This window comes from Oxyura jamaicensis, chromosome 17 (genome assembly GCF_011077185.1).
Source record: "Oxyura jamaicensis isolate SHBP4307 breed ruddy duck chromosome 17, BPBGC_Ojam_1.0, whole genome shotgun sequence".
NCBI lineage: Eukaryota > Metazoa > Chordata > Aves > Anseriformes > Anatidae > Oxyura > Oxyura jamaicensis.
In genome coordinates this window covers 1,384,886-1,402,333 of record NC_048909.1, presented here as the reverse complement: position 1 = coordinate 1,402,333, position 17,448 = coordinate 1,384,886, and the positions used below count along the sequence as shown (strand labels likewise).

The following is a 17,448-nucleotide window of genomic DNA, read 5'->3' as shown; positions in this document are numbered from 1 at the left end:
TGAGTTGCTAAAAGGCCACAAAACCCTCCTTGCTGTGGCTCAGTGTTGCAAAGTGCTCTCCTTTTGTGCTGGGAGGCATTTGGGAGCATCCTGAGGAGTGGCTAAAAGCAGCTGTGTGCTCATGTGCCGTGTCCTGAGACCAGAGCAGAACTTCGTTCGGCGTTATGCAGAGTGTCCAGCATCAGTGTGCCCCCTGGCATGCTGCAGCCCCTTCCTGGCATCTTCCAAGCTTTGCTGCATGCCCCCACCTTCTGCTGAAGAGCTGGACAGGCTCAAACCTCAGCTCCTGGCACAGCGATTGCACCAGGCCACACAGCCCAACCAGGCTTCTGGGTCAAGGATCTCCAGTACGGCGGAGGAGCTGATTTTTCCATTTTAAAAAACACAATAATCTGTACTGATTGAACAAGCAACCTCAGGCAAGAGCCAGAAGCAGAACAAAATCTGCCTTTTGAGTTGTGAGCTCTGGAGTAGCTCCCAGCTTCTAGGACACTTGAGTGGCTGCTCAAGCTCAGAGCTGGGCAGACGTGCAGTTCAGTGTTTGCTTTCTACCTGTCAATGGCATTTAAAAGGTATCAAGTTTGCTCCCTGCAACTGCTCTTGTGGGTTCTGCTTTTGTTAAAAAAAAAAAAAAAGGGTGTTGTTTTTTTTTTTTTTCCCTCAAAGAGAACAAAACAGTGCATGCAAAGAGTGAAACCAGGGAGAGGCTCCTCCGTGAGTGTGTTCAGGTAGACCATGTTTGCTTTTAGGCTGCAAATTCTGCAGTGTGCTGGGATTAGTTGGTAACACGTTCTCTCCTCCTGCTCCCCTGATTTATAACTTATGTAAATGGGAAGTGACACGAGAGAGCAGAGAGGGTGTGTTTGCGCAGCGCTGCACTGTCGGGCAGGTTTATCCCTTCTGTCACGGGACTCCACAAGCCTCGGTAGGTGGCTGCCAAGCTGGGGGAGCCTCGTCCGAGGCTTTCTGGCAGCACCCCAAGGGGTGTAGCAGCAACCAGACCCTTAAGGCAGGGGTGTCTGGGCTGCCTCTCATGGCTGGTGCGTCTCCTCAGGGTGGAGGATCTTTCCAAGACACTGAATGCCAAGAGATGAGTTCCTGATACCTTCTTTGCTACTCTTGTGCCATCCAGGTGACTCTCTTCGTGTACTCGGACTTGCTGCTCTTCACCAAGGAGGACGAGCCTGGGCGCTGCAATGTGCTGAGGAACCCTCTCTACCTGCAGAGCGTGAAACTCCAGGAGGGTGAGTGTCTGTGCCAGCAGCTGGAGCTGTTTGGGGCATTTTCTGGGCTGCTAGCTATAAAGCCACCTGGCCAGCAACAGGATAGCACCCCCCTGTCCCATTGCTTCCAGTACACAGCAGTACTGGCCTGCTCATGCTGCCAGATCGTCCTTTGTTGCAGTGCAGGTACAGCAGCACCCTTCCCAGCCCTGCACTACCCAGTCCCCGGGAGCTCCATCCCCTGGCATGCCCCGGGGACACTTGGGTGGCACCTCTTCGGAGCCCTGCCTGAGCAGTTTGGGACTGGCACTCCCTGGGGTCTTGCTCTGCTGGGCTGCTCCCCTCACCACTGTTACCCTGCCTACAGCGAGGGCTTGCTGAGAAAGGAAACGAAGTTTTGAGGTTTTCCCCCACAGTGCCTCGAGAGAGCTCAGAAGTTGTCTCCAGAAGAGGCTGGCTGAGCCCTACTGACCTTTGCTTTGCTACTTCTCCCTTCAGCCGCCCACAGTTTCCCTGCTAGCATCGCTCCCCCCGCACACCCCATCAGGGAGGAAAGAGCAAACCCTGGCCTTGGTGGGAGGCTGTGGGCTGTGCCCTTGCTCGCTTCACCTTGGTTGGGTTTTCACATCCAGCTGAGGGCTCAGGGAGGGCTTTTAGGGCAGGGGCATGTCTTGAAATGAGTTATTTTGAGATGAAATTTTGAGGCTGTGTGGCTATGATGGCCATAGCTACTCGGGGTCAAAAGAGGAAGGAGCAAATTGCTCTACCACATCCTATTTCCTACAGTGGAGCCACTTCTTGGCCACAGGCCCAGTCCCACCTTGTTCCTTCTTTGTTGTGGTCGCTCTTTGGCCACGGGCTCATCTTGTGCATAGCCGCCCGCCTCCGGCCACGCAGGGCTCTGGCAGCCCCAGGCAGTGGGTGTCGCTGGATGGGGCTCATGGAAAGCTGGCGTTAGGTGTGAGGAACAGCTTTCCTGTGATGAGGGTGGTCAAATGCCCAGAGAGGCTGTGGGACCTCCATCCTTGGAGGTGTTTGGGACTCAAATGGACACAGCACTGAGCACCCTGACCTGGGTGCTTTGGGCAGGGGCACGGAGCAGAGATGGCCGCAGGTTGCTTCCAGCCCAGATTGTAGTTGTGTGAGCTGACATCTCTGGGTGGTTCCGTGGCTCTGACCAAGAGGGATTAATCCAGAGTGTAGCTGCTCCTCCAACAGAAATAATTTTCAGGATGACTTTTGTCACTTCCCATGATTTTCTCCAGCCACACAGGGAGCTCTGGTGTTGAGCTGCGGCTCTCCAACTACCCCGCGATGTGTGAGCCTTGGTTCTGGGGATCTGCAATGGCACTGTGGGCTGCCCATCTCTTATTTCCCATTTCCAACAACTTTTCTGCTCCCAGATTCATTCACTAACCTGTTTGGTGGGGGGCAGAAACAATGAGGAGGAAGAGGGACACAGAGAGCACAAGCTGGTTAGAAAAGCCACTGAGCTTCTCTGGGATTTGTTGAGTTTGTTCTCAGCAGCGTTTGTTTCTAAGAAAAGGACAAAAGAAATTGTTCCTTGCTGAAGCACTTGTCAGTCAGCGTCTGCTTCATTGCACGTGCGGTTCCTGGCTTCTCTTAAAGGCTGCTGCACAGCCCTGCTCTTGTTCTCTTCCTTGAAGAAATCACCTTCGTGCTGCTCGTCCTGGCGGTGCAGCGGCGGCTCCGTGCACCAAGGTCTGTTTGCAGCTCGGCACAGGAATGTGGCTCCTAACCTCAGGCAGAGCAGTTGGATTTCATGAGCAGTTTTCTGCCACTTATTTCCTTGTTACCATAATAACTTGGCTAGATCCCATCTGGAGTAGCTTAGGGAGCCTCTCCGAAGGGGATGTTTGTCTCAGCCGCGCTGGACCGCCCCCCGTACGCCCGGAATCCAGCACAGTCGGTTTTCAGGCAGCTTGCCCTCCTGGTTTGGGTAGGGCTGCTTCAAAGGCGGGTGGAACAAGCGAAAAGATGCCTGTCCCTTTTGGCAGAGATTTTCTGTTGGTCTCCTAAATAACTGAATGGCACATTAATAGGAACAGGCGTATTGCTGAGTATAACAATTGAGACATCTCCGGTACACTGAAGACCATTGTGATGTTTCCTGTTTCTGCCGCTCGCTGCACTGTGCGAAAGCAAATCAGTATAATCTGCTTTACAATGCTCTGTCTTCCTGCTTTAGAAGCCGAACATGGCTGATGAGCACCATGCCGGCCAATGTTTCCAGTGCGACAGGGCTGGCTTCCTCACTAGATACTGTGGGAATTTCCATGTTGCTACGGCTGCCTTGCTGGGATCTGCCCCCCTGGGGGTGTGTGCTGGGCTTGGGGACAGAAGAGCGATCCCATTTAGCAACCTGAGTGAGGACCCCCACCCGTGAGCCCCATCCCTAGGCCGGATCCCGCTGCTGTCCCCACCATCCCAGGCTACTCTGCCTTGCAGCCAACAGCTTCACGATGTCCAGAGGCCCAGACTCTGATTTTTGAGGTTTTTGCCCTGCCCTATGGGCTCGCACCCAACCACGCCTCCCTGGGGACACATGCCACAGAGGGTGACATGCTTGTCCACTCCCAAGTGCTCGGTTTGCATGTGCACAGCAGGCTTTCTCACTTGCCACACACCCAGGGCACCCCAGCACCCTGTGAGCTCCTCTTAGGGTACTGGATGCAGCCCTGCCCTCGCTGGGGAGATACAATGACTGGGGAGCAGGGTGCTCTTGTTGTGGCCATTGTCACTGTCCCCTGTGCCACACAAGGAGGCTGTGGAAATGAGGACCACTTTTTCCCATTTTCTCCCATCTTCTTGACCCAATACCTGGTGTGCATCACCCGAATCCCATGAGTGGCACGTGTTTTCCTTGGGTTGCACAGGGAAGGTGGGCAGAGGCAGGGTGGTGCTGGAGGCTACTGCTGTGCTGGGAGCTGCATAAATGCCTGCCCCACATCAGCATAGGCACACGGGGCTTAGCTGGGGATGGGGACGTGTCCCCGCAAACCTCGCACACTCCTCTTGCCTGCGCTGAGCCTGTGCAGCAGCCCAGCCCTGGGGCAGGGATGGATTGAGTTACCCTGAAAGACAAGCCGGTCCCTGTCACAACACGTCATGAAGAAACGGAAATATCTTAAAGTGATTTTTTTTTTCTCCTGCTTATTTCCTTTTAGCATTTCAGGGTATTTGGCTGAGGGTATTTGCACTCTTCGGCTGTTGAAAAAAGGCACAGACAGCATTGGGTGGGGATGGAGCCCTGCGCGGGGCTGCAGCTGCCCCCTTGTCCTTTGTGGCCTTGGGCTGCAGGGCAGGGGATGAGCAGCATGAGCAGGGCAGCTCCAGCCTGGCCCTGCAGAGACTGGAAAATCCCCAGGGGAAGAATCCCAGCAAACCTGGTTTGTGTTGAAATCTGCGCTTGGGTCTGTCCTTCCTGGCACTGCCGTTGCTCTCCTGCCTCCTGTCATGCCTTTCTGGGGATCGGCATCAGCTGGAGCCCAGCTGTGGGGCTGGGCAGCATGAGGAGTCTGTTAGTTCCTAGTTTTTCCCAGCTGAAGGCAATTCTTCATGGAAGAATGGGATTGTGGCAGCTCCTTAGTCTAGGCTGGCTCCCTGCTCTGCGTGTCCGATAGGCGCTGTGCTGCCTGGCCACGTGGATTATGAGGCAGCGAGCCTCAGGGATGGGGACAGGACCTGCTGGCTGCGGAGGTCACAAGCACTGAGATACATAGAAGGGAATTCAGAACGGAACTTAATTCTGATGGTTTTGGGCTTTGTTGGATTAACTTCTTACTATGGAAAGCCAGAAGGGATAAATAGGGGCTCAAAGAGCGGGGTCTTACCCCAGGCTGTTGCACTCCAGCATCACCTTTCCCTGCCAAGGGTGCACATCTCTGGGGGTGGCCTCTTCCTCGGGTCAGACAGGGTTAAAGCTCCTGAGGACAAGTGGCTGGGCCATTGCTTCTCCTGCAAGCTGCTTTGCAAGATGGGCTGGGGAGCTTTGGAGCTGCTCTCTGCTTGCTGCCTGGATGATGCCCCTTGGGCCTCTCCCCTCTGCGGTGAATTTTGTCATGGCTGATGCTGTGCAGAGCCCAGCCGAGCAGATGGGACTTCTGGTGGTGTTGACCACCATGGGAAGCAGAAGCAGCAGAAAGGGTTGATGTGTCCCAGCAGGAGGCTTGGATCCTGTGTCCAAACCCTCCCTCTGTGGGAAAAACTCTGGCTGAGGGACTCCCATAGAAGGCTGTGGCTTAGCAAGGAAAACGCTCCCTGATGGTCCTGCTGGGCTTTGTGGAAGAGGGTGCTGGGAGAGCTTGGGCAGGGCCGTGGAGAGCAGCGGATGGGTTTTGCATGGTACAGAGGTGGGCATGTGCTCTGTCACCACTGCTCTCCTGGAGGTGAGAATGCAGCTGGGCGGCACTGGAGCCTCTTGGCCAGGCTAGAACAGGGTGGGACCCCCACAAAAATACCTGGGAGCTTCTCATACAGAAGGTCCTTGATACCGGTACTGTTGGGGCTGGGCTCCAGCAGCGTGTTATGGCAAGGTGTGCCAGTGTCCCTTTAGTGACTTTCCAGCCTGTTTGCTGCAATGTGCCCTAAAAGCAAAGCTGGCAGCGGAGGCAAGCCTGCCATCCCCCAAAAGGCAGCTGGAAGAGACATCCAGCAAACGGCTCCAGGCTGTTGCACTTGTTCACGGGCTTCTTGTTGCCTGCAGAGGGACTCAGGTGACATCTGAGCTCTTCAGTGGGTCACAGCCCTTATCTTTACCTCTGGGCTGCTGCTTGTGGCAGGAGAATCGCTGCCCTCTGGGAGCGGGGCGTTTCCACCGCTGTGTGGAGCCTGTTCCCATTGTGGGCACAACACGGGCTGTTGAAACGAAGCAGAGCCTGTGCTTATGCTGCTTTGAAAAGGATCTGCAGCTGTGCCCAGACTGTGGAGCTGATCTCACGGCAGAGATAATGTTGTTAAAAGGGTTATGAAAGCTGCTGCCTAGCAGTGCCACACACTAGCGAGGACAAAGCCTTGGCAGGGTACACTGGTGGGAAGCGTGGTGACAGAGCAGCTCCAGGAGGTGGGTGTCCTGCTTCAGAGCCGAGAGGACCCAGTCCCGTGGTGGCTTCATGTCCTCCTCCTGCGAGGCTGATGTGTGCCTGGAGCTGGCTTCCCCTGGGCTGGGCAGACTTGTGTTGCACCAGTGGGGATCAAAGACCAGGGAAACCCTCAGCAAAGCCTTTGCACTGGGGACAGGGAAGGCTGGGCCTGCAGGAGACAGCCTGGTGGGGCAGTCAGAACATGACACATCTGTCCCCAGGGACAGTGGATGGGGAGGAGACTGGGCTGCTCTGTGATTTAGCATGACATGGGTTGCAGCGTTGGCCCTTGCATTGCCTCCAGCACCTTCTCCCTTCTCAAAGCTCTGAAAAGGGAGGTCCCTTGGAAAGGTCTCCTGAGTGGCACCGTGCTGGCAGGACCTTGGGGAGCTGCCCTCAGCCTGGTGGAGCAGGGTGGGCTCTTGCCACTGCCCCATCTCCGTCACCTCCCTGTGCCCTGGGGTTTGGCTCCAACTCCTTGGAGAAGCACCGACCCCAGCTGCTGGCTCTGATGGAGGCTGGGACAGGCAGCACTAGGCAGACCTGCCCTTTCTGAGGGCTCTTGGGAGGAGGGAGAAGCTGGGAATGAGCAAGGACGTAGGAATGGGAGCTGCCCTGGTGAGCCCTCCTGGGAGCCAAGCATTTGTGGAAATGACCTGACTCTGGTGCCCAAGACAGGCACCCAAAATGAATCGAGCTGCACATGCTGTGGCACACCAGGCAGGAGAGTGCACACGTGGCCTCTGAATGAATCAACCCTTTTCCCAAAAGGAGAAGCCCAAAGGAGAATCTGTGATAGCACAGTGAGTTGATCCAAGAAACCATGCAGGCGCGGCCTGCCCGGTGCATGGCCCCGCAGATGCAGCATACATCACTCCCAGATCACAGCCTGGTACTGTAGGATGACAACAATAAATATTCATTAAATGCTGTCTCTTAGCCAATTCCTCTGTCAGTGTCTCCGCTTGCAGAAATGCAGTTGTAGCTTAATTTTGATCCTGTTTTCTCTTCTTTATAGGTTTGGAAGATCGGAAATTCTGCATCCTTTACCTTGCAGAGGTGAGTGTTGCTGGTTTCCAAATTAACTTTCCAGTGGGAACTGATCACGTACTAACAACTCTGCTTCTGTCTGCTGGGGCAAGAAGCACAGGACGGGTTGAATTTAACTTCCTTTTTAATTTGTTTGCCAGAGGTCTGGAAAGGAAACATAATGGCTGTAGCCAGAATATATTAGTAAGAAGCTGCTAAAAGGAGTCTGAGAGCTGAGAGAGGCTGGGCGGCACTGAGACAGGCTTTCTGCCCCCCCACCCCCCCCTTGTGCACTGCAGGTGGACCTTCCTCGCTGCATCTCACCTTTGATTTCTCCTGGGGTTCTTTCACCCGGGGATTCCTTGCCAGCTGTTTTCACTTTATTTTTCAGGGATCTTGCTTTTCTCATTTTCAAGCGGCCAGGTTTGAAGCCCTCTAATAAAATAAGGAAGCTCAGTGTAAGACAGACACAATCATAGCTCTAAAAATGCGCGTGGCTGGTGCACGGCTAAATGCTCTAAACAGATTTGAGATCGCTCAGACGTTGGCACGGTTACTTTTGTGTCGTGAAGCAGCCAAGGAGACTGTGAAATTGGTTCACAGTGACTGGTCCTGCCTAATCACTAAATGCTGCAGCTGTTATTATTTTTTTCCTCTCGACTGACTTTAGCGTGTTCCTGGTTTCAAGGCCTTGTGTTTTCAGCATGGAAGTTTGGGTCTGGGAAAGATCCCCAGGGCGCTGAGGAGAAAGGCAAACATTGCTCAGCAGCACCACAAAATAATAAGCTATTGTGAAAGTTGGATGAAAATGTCCAGGATGGAAGTTGTTCACCTTGAGCGGCTGGGACTTGGGCCAAAGCCTGACTTGCTGCGCAACCGTGGGCTGACAAGCTCTCTGTCAGGTCCCCCTCTTGTTCCTTTCCCGTCTTTATTTCTTCTCGGGGCAGTCAGGCAGGACCTGCCTCCTCAGGGCCTTGCTCAGCGTGGGTGATGTCTCTGTGCCCAGCTGCCCTCATGCTGTGACTCAAACGCTGCAGCAGCTGCCTGCTGGTGCTGTCCTGGCTGGGCGATGGGGCTCTCCTGCCTTCTCTTGTGTTCTTGGAAAAATGCCTGTGGATCTTGGAGTTTAATTCAGAGCTCCAGGCCCCTAAGTAGGAGTAAATGAACGAGAGATGGCTGTGTTTCATGTGGCCCTGTGAGGCTCATCTTCGAGATGTAGCAAGGGCTTAGCTTTCACCTTCTAGTGGGCTTAGGTGGCCCTAGCTCTCAGGGCTCTGCTGAGCCCATTGCACTTGGAGCATTGCACTGCATAGAAAATGTGAAGCATTTTGGCCAAGAAGGCCAACGGCATCCTGGCTTGTATCAGAAATAGTGTGACCAGCAGGGCTAGGGAGGTGATCGTCCCCCTGTACTCGGCTCTGGTGAGGCCGCACCTCGAGTACTGTGTTCAGTTTTGGGCCCCTCGCTACAAGAAGGACATGGAGGTGCTTGAGCGGGTCCAAAGAAGGGCGACGAAGCTGGTGAGGGGCCTGGAGAACAAGTCCTACGAGGAGCGGCTGAAGGAGCTGGGCTTATTCAGCCTGGAGAAGAGGAGGCTCAGGGGCGACCTTATCGCTCTCTACAGATACCTTAAAGGAGGCTGTAGAGAGGTGGGGGTTGGCCTGTTCTCCCACGTGCCTGGTGACAGGACGAGGGGGAATGGGCTAAAGTTGCGCCAGGGGAGTTTTAGGTCAGATGTTAGGAAGAGCTTCTTTACTGAAAGGGTTGTGAGGCATTGGAACAGGCTGCCCAGGGAGGTGGTGGAGTCACCATCCCTGGAAGTCTTCAAAAGACGTTTAGATGTAGAGCTTAGGGATATGGTTTAGTGGGGACTGTTAGTGTTAGGTTAGAGGTTGGACTCGATGATCTTGAGGTCTCTTCCAACCTAGAAATTCTGCGATTCTGTGATTCTGTGATTCGCCTTCCTACAGGCATGCTCCCCTGTAGAGGCGGTACGTCTGGACAGGCCACGCTTATGAGTCTCTGCAAAACTCTTCTTGTTCCTCCTGTCTGCCCTAGGTATTTTGGAGCAGGCAGCCTTGTGCCTGTAGCCAACAGTGCCTGCGCTGTGCCAGCCCCGGCTTTCAGGTGTCTTCAGGGCAGCCTCTAGCTTGAAGGTGGCATCCTGCTGAGCAGGAGATGCCCTGTGCCACCCAAAGACCTCCTCCTGGACCCCTGGGATTGCTTTGGGTCCTAGTGGTCTAACCAAGGTGGGGAGATTTGGTTTGATGTACCCCAGCCTGAGGGGTACGTGGGAGGATCCCCCAGCCCCATGGCCTTGGTCTTTCCTGCAACAACAGGAGAAAAAGGCTTTTCTTGTGGCTCAGTGAACTGTCCTCAGCGGAAGGGGACCTCAGGTGGATGGAGATGGGCTCTTGCTAAGTGATGAGAGGCTGTCCTGTGCACCAGCCTGGGGGTGTTCAAGCATCTTCCTGCAGGAGAGCTAAGAAGAATGTCACAATCAGGTCACCTCTCTTTTTTCCCCCCACATTCGCTTCCCAGCAGTGAAGCTTTAGCTGCAGGGACCTGACGCTGTCACCACGAGGCTTTAAGACTCGGTAGCCCCTGGGAGGAAGAGAACGGTCCTTTTTAAAGGCATTCCTGTGGGCTGGCTGTGCATGAAGGCATTGCATGGGCTTGGATGCTTTGCTAAGCTGGTGGGGGCATTGGCTTTTGCTGTTAAGGGTATTTCTATGGAGGGGCACGTTTGAGACATGGCCTGCTGTTAAATAAAAGCAGTGACTGGGACCCACCGTGGCACTCCTGTGTTGCAGTGGCATGAAGGGTCTGTGCTGGGGGTCTCCAGCCCAGCCCAGCCCCATTGCCTGATGGACGTGGGGTCCGCTGGGTGCCAGGCTCCTGTGTGTGACCTCCTGTTGTGCTGGTGCAAAGCTCAGCATCCTTGTCTGGGTAATGAGGTGGTTTCCATCTGCAAGGATGGCTGCCTGCAGAGAGTGGCCAGCTCTGCTTCAAGGCTGTGCTCGGGGCAGTGGGAGGCTCATGAGGGTGTCCCCAGTGTGGTGGTGGCTCTGGCACACTCCTGGCACCCTCAGGGTCCCAGCACTGTGGTGAAGTAGTGCTCTGAGCCTGCATCCTGATGCTTCTGTCCTGCCAGATGCTTCTGTCCTGCTGCCCACCCCTGTGACAACCCCTGGCAGCTAGAAAGCTCTGAGGAAGGGTGCATAAGGAAAGGACTCTCATGTGGATGAGCCACTCATGTGGCTCTTCTGTCCCTTGTCACCCATGAGGGGTATTTCTCCCTCCTGACCTGCTCCTGGCCTGCCCTTTGCAGCCTGTGCCCCATCCCTGGGCTGGGCAGCAGGGCCTTGTCCTGCTGGAAGCTGTCCGTGGGCTCCGCGCTGCGGGGGCCTGGCTGGGGCATTAGGGATGGTCCCAGCTCCCCTGTCACCGTGACCTGGGCAGACAGGTCCCTGCGCTGCCGTGACAGGGCCTGTGGGTGGGTGGAAGCATTCGTACTGCTGTTTCTTACCCACAAATCATCCTCAATGAGCTGTAATGTACTTAGTGCCTCTGTGAGTTGAAAGGGAGCCCACGGGGCCGGGCTGACTTAACATTTGCCACAGGAATATGGCTTTGCTGAGGCCTTGAGCAGCCTGCTCTTTTCTTGTCCAGAGGGGTGATGTTGTGGGTGATGTTTTGCCCCCAAAGTTGGCATTTGTGCATTTGGATTTAGTGCGATCTGAAATGAAGTATCTTTCAAAATGTCTAGGGGTTGCTTAATTAACTTCCAACAAGAAAGAAAACTCCAGCCTTCAGGGAAACTGGTGTGTCATGGAAAAGCTGCTGTTAGTCATCCTGCCTAACCACGTGTAAATAAGACACTCACAGGGCTTAAATCCTGTGCATTATAGGCATTTGCAGGCAGATGGTAAACTGTGATCTTTACAGCCTGGTGTAGGTTACAGCAGGAGCGGTATTTATTTTACAGGCTCTTCAGGGTGTGAATTGTGATGTTTGGAGGTCCTTGTGCAAACGGCCCTGATCCTGGTGGGGCACATGGCCTCCTGGGTGGGAAATGCTAAATGTAGGTTGGTGTTGGAAAGGGTGCAGGACCAGAGGAGGGTCCTGCACTGAGCTGTCCGCTCTTGGCTCCTTGTAGTGGTCATGGGGTAGCTGTGGTGGTCCCAGAAAGCCAGGATTTGGGTAGTGAGGATGGTACCTTTTGGTCAGGTAGACCTGGAAGCTTGTGTAACTGCTTTAATTGCCAGCTATCGTATGAATATGCTACCAACACATACAAACCCAGTTCTGTGTCAGTATTTTAAATCCAAATGAAACGGTTTAAAGTCAGTTGTGCAGCCCCTGCTGGCAAAAGCTTTGGGCTGAGTCAGTGTGGGCCCCATTTCTCTACCCCATAGGACTCTGCGTATGGGTGACTGGCCCCATCGACCCCTTCCTGCAGGGCACAAACAGCCCCTGTGATGACACGTGAAAAACCTCTCAGAGAAAGCACCTACTGTGCGACGGGAATGGATCGCCTCCCAGAGGAGCTGGTCCAGAGACGTGAGCATGGTCCAGGGCCATATTCACACCCTTTCCCGCTCCGGAAATATCCCACTGATAGGAAACCGCAGATCAGTGTTTTATTGCATTGTTAGAAATTTTTGATTCAAACTCAACATGTTCAGACCAAACTGACCAAATAGCTCATTAAGTTTTTCATTGTAGCAGCGCTAGCAAAATCGATCTTTTTCTCTGGAAGTTTTCATCTGCAGACACTGGTGTTTCTCTGGGGAAATTGTTCTGACAGAAAATCTTTCCAGTAGCAGCTCCTTGGCCTGCTGCACTGAGCACGCTTACAGACCTGAGCAAATTAATGCTGTGGATCTGTGCTTGATCTTGTTCTGCCTCAGAGATGTGTATCATCTGCACGGGAGATCCTCTAGGCAAGCCTCAGAGAACTGACACCATCCCCCCAGCCCTGGGTCTCTACGGCCACATCCCTGTTCCCGTGTGGTCCTGTGGGTGCTGCTCCTGTTTGCATCCCCCGCTGGGGATGGAGCTGTGTCCCAGCTGCTGGCAAGGGCACCCCTTGAAGTGGCTCCTTAACCTGAGCCACTGCTGCACTGAGGGCCGAAACTGTGCCTTGTGTAACGTGCACACCTCCATGGCCTTCCTGGAGATATCCTCGCTTGCTCCATAGGAGAATTAATTTTCCCCGTGGTGTCCTCTGTTCCTCCCAGGAACAGGGCATTGTTAAATTTAATTCCCTTTAAGACCCAGTCTCCACGCAGGGAATCTGAACCTAGAAAAGTAGTTTACTTGTGGTACAGAGGCCTTAAAGGCTCAGGGACACACTGCAATATGGTAGATACTGGAGCAGATGCCCTCAGAGGCACTTGGTTTGCCATGACGCAACACTCAGCCTGGAAACCTAGAAAGACAGGAAATTGCTGTGGTACCTAATAAATAGTTAAAAACCCTGGTCTGAAACCTCAACAGCATCATCTGTGAGCATTGCTCTGCCTGGGAGAGCTCGGGAAGCCTGGCTCTTGCTTTATTGCATCCAGAATTGTTGTTGACATGGTAGAAAACAGCAAATCATGCCTGATAACGTGTGTGTATGACTCAAAATTTGGGGAAGTAGGAGTTGATAAAGAGGGCAGTTAAGTGACAGAGCAGTGGGGGTTAGTTGTTAAGGTGGGTCAAAGCTAATGCTGCTTTCACAAATCAGGAGGTTGAGAGGACTGTACGCACAGGTCTGCAGGGGTAAGAAGTGACTGAGGAAGGTTTGTTGGGGAAAGAAAGGGTAATCAGCAGCCACAAGCTCCAGCAGTGTAAAGATGTCATCAGTAATGATAAAAGTTTGGGATTCAGTTTGGAATTTTCCCTAGTCCTCTCTTCTCTGACCCAGAAGTGACAGCCAGAAGAATTGTATTTTGGGATGAATTTGTTTCCACTCCAAACAGGATATTTCTGGCAGTCAAAACCAAGGAACTTGTTTCCCTTTTCCTTTTTCCTGGCATTTTAGAAGACCTGGTACCCTGGGTTGGGCTCTGTGGTGTGGTTGCCCCTCCTGGTTCCTCTGCTCCCTGACGAGGCTTGAGCGGCCTCCACAATGTTTTGGTCCCTCCTTGTGAAGTGCTCAATTTCTACTTTTGGTGTTTAATACAAGAAAACACCCACAAATGGCTTCAATTCAGTGCCAAAAAGGCCAGCTTAAAGAGATGAGCTCAGAAAACCTCAAGGCTGTGCCCAGCTCTGACCCCAAGGCAGCCGGAGGGCCCGGTGTGTGAGCCCCCAGCACAACTCGCTGCAGGAGGGCTTTAACTGCAGCTGCTGGACAAAAAATAGCAGTGATTTAGGAGTCCCTCAGCCTCAGCTAAACGCGAAATCCTGAGCTTTGTGCTGTGATGGCCTGCCTGATGCTGGAGTGACGTGGGGTGGAGGTAGCTGGGGTTCTGGTGCCTGGAAAAAGAAAGTCATGCTGGCACCGAGTGCTGCATGCAGGATGGGAGAAGGTGGGAGATTAGCGGTTATCTGTGGGGTGGATTATGTGCTCAGTTCAAGTCGTATCTCATTCCCTCAAATTTGTAATAGGAAAAGAGATGTTTGTGAGATCTGTGGGCAGTGTTATTTGTCAGATGAGCTCGTGGCTTGGGCTTGTGCTGCAGTGAGGTGGAAGATTCTCTGGGATTTCAAAGTTCATCTCTCCCAGGGGCTGCAATGGAGCAAACACCTCAGCCAAGGCTAGAAATGTTGGAATTGTTCACACTTAAGGGCTTCAGTAACAAAAATCCAGGCACACTCCTTGCTGCCTGCTCCTGTCAGTTTTATTACGTTAACTTGAACCACATTTAGAGAAGATGTGATGTGCTCCTCTGCATCCCCCTTCCTGACCCCAGTCCTGTTTGGCAAAAAGGATGATTCCCTCCCCTACCCACTGAGATGGTCCTGCTCAAGAGATGTTGCCAGATGAAAAATCCCTTGCTGCTCTTTGACATTTCCTTTGGTTCCTGTGTGTCTTGCAAGTGGTAGTTCATTTCTGGGCTGCTGGAGCTGCACACGCGGGGCTGTGGCGTGCATCACCTTGAGTCACCCAGCTCATGTGAAAGCTGGATGCTTGATCTGCACATGCTGAATCTCTGCCGTGTCATGCCTGCAGCAACAGCTTAACTCTTTCCTGAACGGAAATTTCCATTTTCCTCCACCCAAAGGATGGCAGGTCCCAACCACTGGATTTCTCTGTGCACAGCGCTGGGAAGTCCAAACTGCAGGCACAGGGATCTAACACCAGAGCAAGGCTGCCAACGTCTTGAAAAGTGCTTCTTAAGGATGTCATGATGTGAACCCATGTACAGATTACCCCAAACACTGATGCATTTCTAAAATATAACCCTATCCTGCATCCCCAGGATGTGCCCCACATTTCAGTGCAACTGGAGTGCTTGCAGTTGTATTAGAGGGTCTCTTCTTCAAATAATGTTCATTTGGTTCAAGCCAGCACTCTCCTCGCATTTATGCTGGGCCAGAGCATGCAAAGCTGTGGCTCTGGAGCTGGTGGCCAGGCTGTTCCTCTGTGTAGACAGAGCCCTGGGCTCTGTCTCTTCTGCCAGTGCGTGTTCACCCAGGTTAGATGATATGAAGTGACACCAGCGGCAGAAGCTCTGGGTTGGCAAAACCCATGGCCAGGTGTTACGACAGCTCCCAGTTCAGGGCAGAGCAGGGAGGGCTCATGTTCCTCTTGGAGAAACAGATAAGCCGGGGAACTTTGCTTCCTTGGTTCTGTGAATCTTTCTGCTGTTCAACATGAACCTGAGTTTTGAGATGACCACAAAATGTACTGTTTGGAGAAGTTCTTATATTTTTGTTTTATCCTGGTGCTAATTCTGTGGTCTAATTCCTAGAAGCTGGCAAAAAGAGCAGCTGATATGGTGTGGTTAAAGTCTTAGAGAGATTTAAAAAAGGCTCAGGCACAAGCCCCACTTCCTGCCTGAGAGTGAAGGGTGCTTGCAGAGCAGGAAGGTGCTGGACCTGATCTCTGTTTGCCCAAGCAGTGTTTGCAGGGGGAGCTCAGTATCTAGCTAGTCTCGGGGCTGGGGATTCCCGTGAAGGTTGTCACCTTCATCATGAACCACTTAAGGGCAGCCTGCTGCTCTGCAAAACCAAATTGAGCTCTGTCCTCGTTGGCTGTTCTGAAAATGGGTGAAAAAAGGTTCTTTGTGTTGGCTTATCCTCCTGGAGGCTTAGCACCTTCCAGGCTGTGCCCCTGTGCGGTGTCCCTGTGGCATCGTTCCTCCCCACATGCTCAGCAGCAGCATCACTGTGCCAGGGACTGGCCCTGGGGGAGCTGGGCTCACGGGTGGCTCTGCAGGGGTGGCTCTGCAGTGTGCAGTGGCAGTGCTGCCTTCATGCCGGCACCGCTCCCTGTCCATGGGTGGCTGTAGGACAATGAAAACCCATTTCCAAGGAGCCAGCCCTTGGTGTTGCAAGCAAGGATGGGATGCTTCTGTTCTTTACCTTCAGCTACAGAGCCTCCCTGGCCAAAAAATAAGCCACACAGCCACAAGCTGCTCTTCTCTGCAGAGATGGCTGTGCTCCATGAACGGCTGCTCCATGCACGTCTTCTGCTCAAGCACCCGTGAGCTCCTTTGGTTATCCTGGCTTTCAACAGGACCCGTGCTCTTATCACCAGTGTTTGATTTTTGGGCACCACCGGTGTGCCCAGCAGTCCAAAAACCACAGGAAGAGAATGGCCCCCATGCCCCCCCCAGCACAGGAGCAGACTGAATTTTCTCATCAGACCTAGCTCTGCGGGTCATGAAGTAACCAGCCAGAAGTTGCCCATGTTTTGTGCACAGGATATTCCCAGGGCTTGCTGTTTCTCTGGTGGAGGGTTTGCTCTGTGATTTGAAAGCTATTGTAGTCTGGAGCCCATTTCCGAGGTACTTCCCCTCTGGGATCTCTGCTGGCTTTGGCCGTGGACCAAGGCTCAGAACGATCGAGGCTGGGGGCCGTGCAGAGCTGAGCTGGGCTGTGAGCTGTGGCCCCACAGCACCTTGCCATGAACCTTGCAGGGGGGTTATGGAGCTGGGGAGGGGAGCCAAGCACATCCCCTGATCTGCTGGAGAAAACAGGGACCTGGCTGCCCTGGGATTGCATCTGCTGGTGTGAGGGGTGGTGGCAATGAATGGGCTCAGTCTCTGGGCCGGGCTGGTTGCTGAGCTCAAGGCTTTGAAGGCGTTAGGCTGAGGCTGGCTTGTTATTATTGCATCTCTGCTTTGCAGTGATGTGTAGAGCTGTGCTTGTGCACACAATGCTGTTGTGCTGGGTCCTGCACTGAGGGACGTGTCTGCAGCACAGGGACTTGGTTGTAGGGTCTGGGGGCCCCTCCTGTGACGTGGTGCTGCTCTCCAAAGGCCCTCGGCTGATCTATGGGCTGTGGAGCCAGTGTCCACCGAGGGAACCTTGGAGCTCTGCCTGCCATGGCCCCAGTCCTGCCGTCTCCCCGCAGTGGGGCTGGGGCTCAGCTCGGGGACACCTGCAGCAGGGAGCTTTTCCCATGTAGCAAATGGGAATCATCCTTTGGGCAATCCCTGGCTGAAAGAGGGTGCATATGGGGCTTGTGTTGGCCAGTCTGGGTCCTCCTCCACCTACACGTGTTTTACTCCCGCTCTCCCATGGGCCCGGCCCTGGTGTGGGGTCCGGCGCTGCCCCAGAGCCACGGGCTCACCGGAGGCTCCCGAGTGGCACCTGCAATAACATGTTTTTCGAAACGCTGGGGTGAGCGCAGTCAGAAAGCAACTGGCAGCCACTTCAGTCGCTCACTTTATCTGGTCACAAACGCCCCCTTCACGCCATCTGCATCCTCCTTTCCCAGCACTGTGAGATTAAACCCTGTTTTCTCTTTGTAAATATTGGCAGGCGAAGCGGCAGCCTCCCTGAACGAAAACAATAGCGGGGAGGCTGGTTCCCAGAGCGGCTCCCGAGCAAGGCGGCTCACACTGCAGCCCCGCTTCCCTGCTCCAGGCTGTGCTGAGCTGCTCAGCTTGGTCCCCAGGCTGGGGCTGGCCTCTGGGGACATGTCCCGTTAG

At 53.8% G+C, this 17,448-nt stretch overlaps 1 protein-coding gene across 3 annotated transcripts in view; it reads left to right on the top strand.

Annotated features, from left to right (window-relative positions):
- Positions 1-17,448, top strand: part of RGS3 (regulator of G protein signaling 3) — a 74,960-nt gene that overhangs the window by 31,283 nt on the left and 26,229 nt on the right. For all 3 annotated transcript variants that reach the window (XM_035341563.1, XM_035341564.1, XM_035341565.1), the window contains 2 exons: positions 1,133-1,244; positions 7,344-7,384. In XM_035341563.1, coding sequence (XP_035197454.1) covers positions 1,133-1,244; positions 7,344-7,384 — 153 coding nt within the window. The remainder of the gene's footprint in view (positions 1-1,132; positions 1,245-7,343; positions 7,385-17,448) is intronic.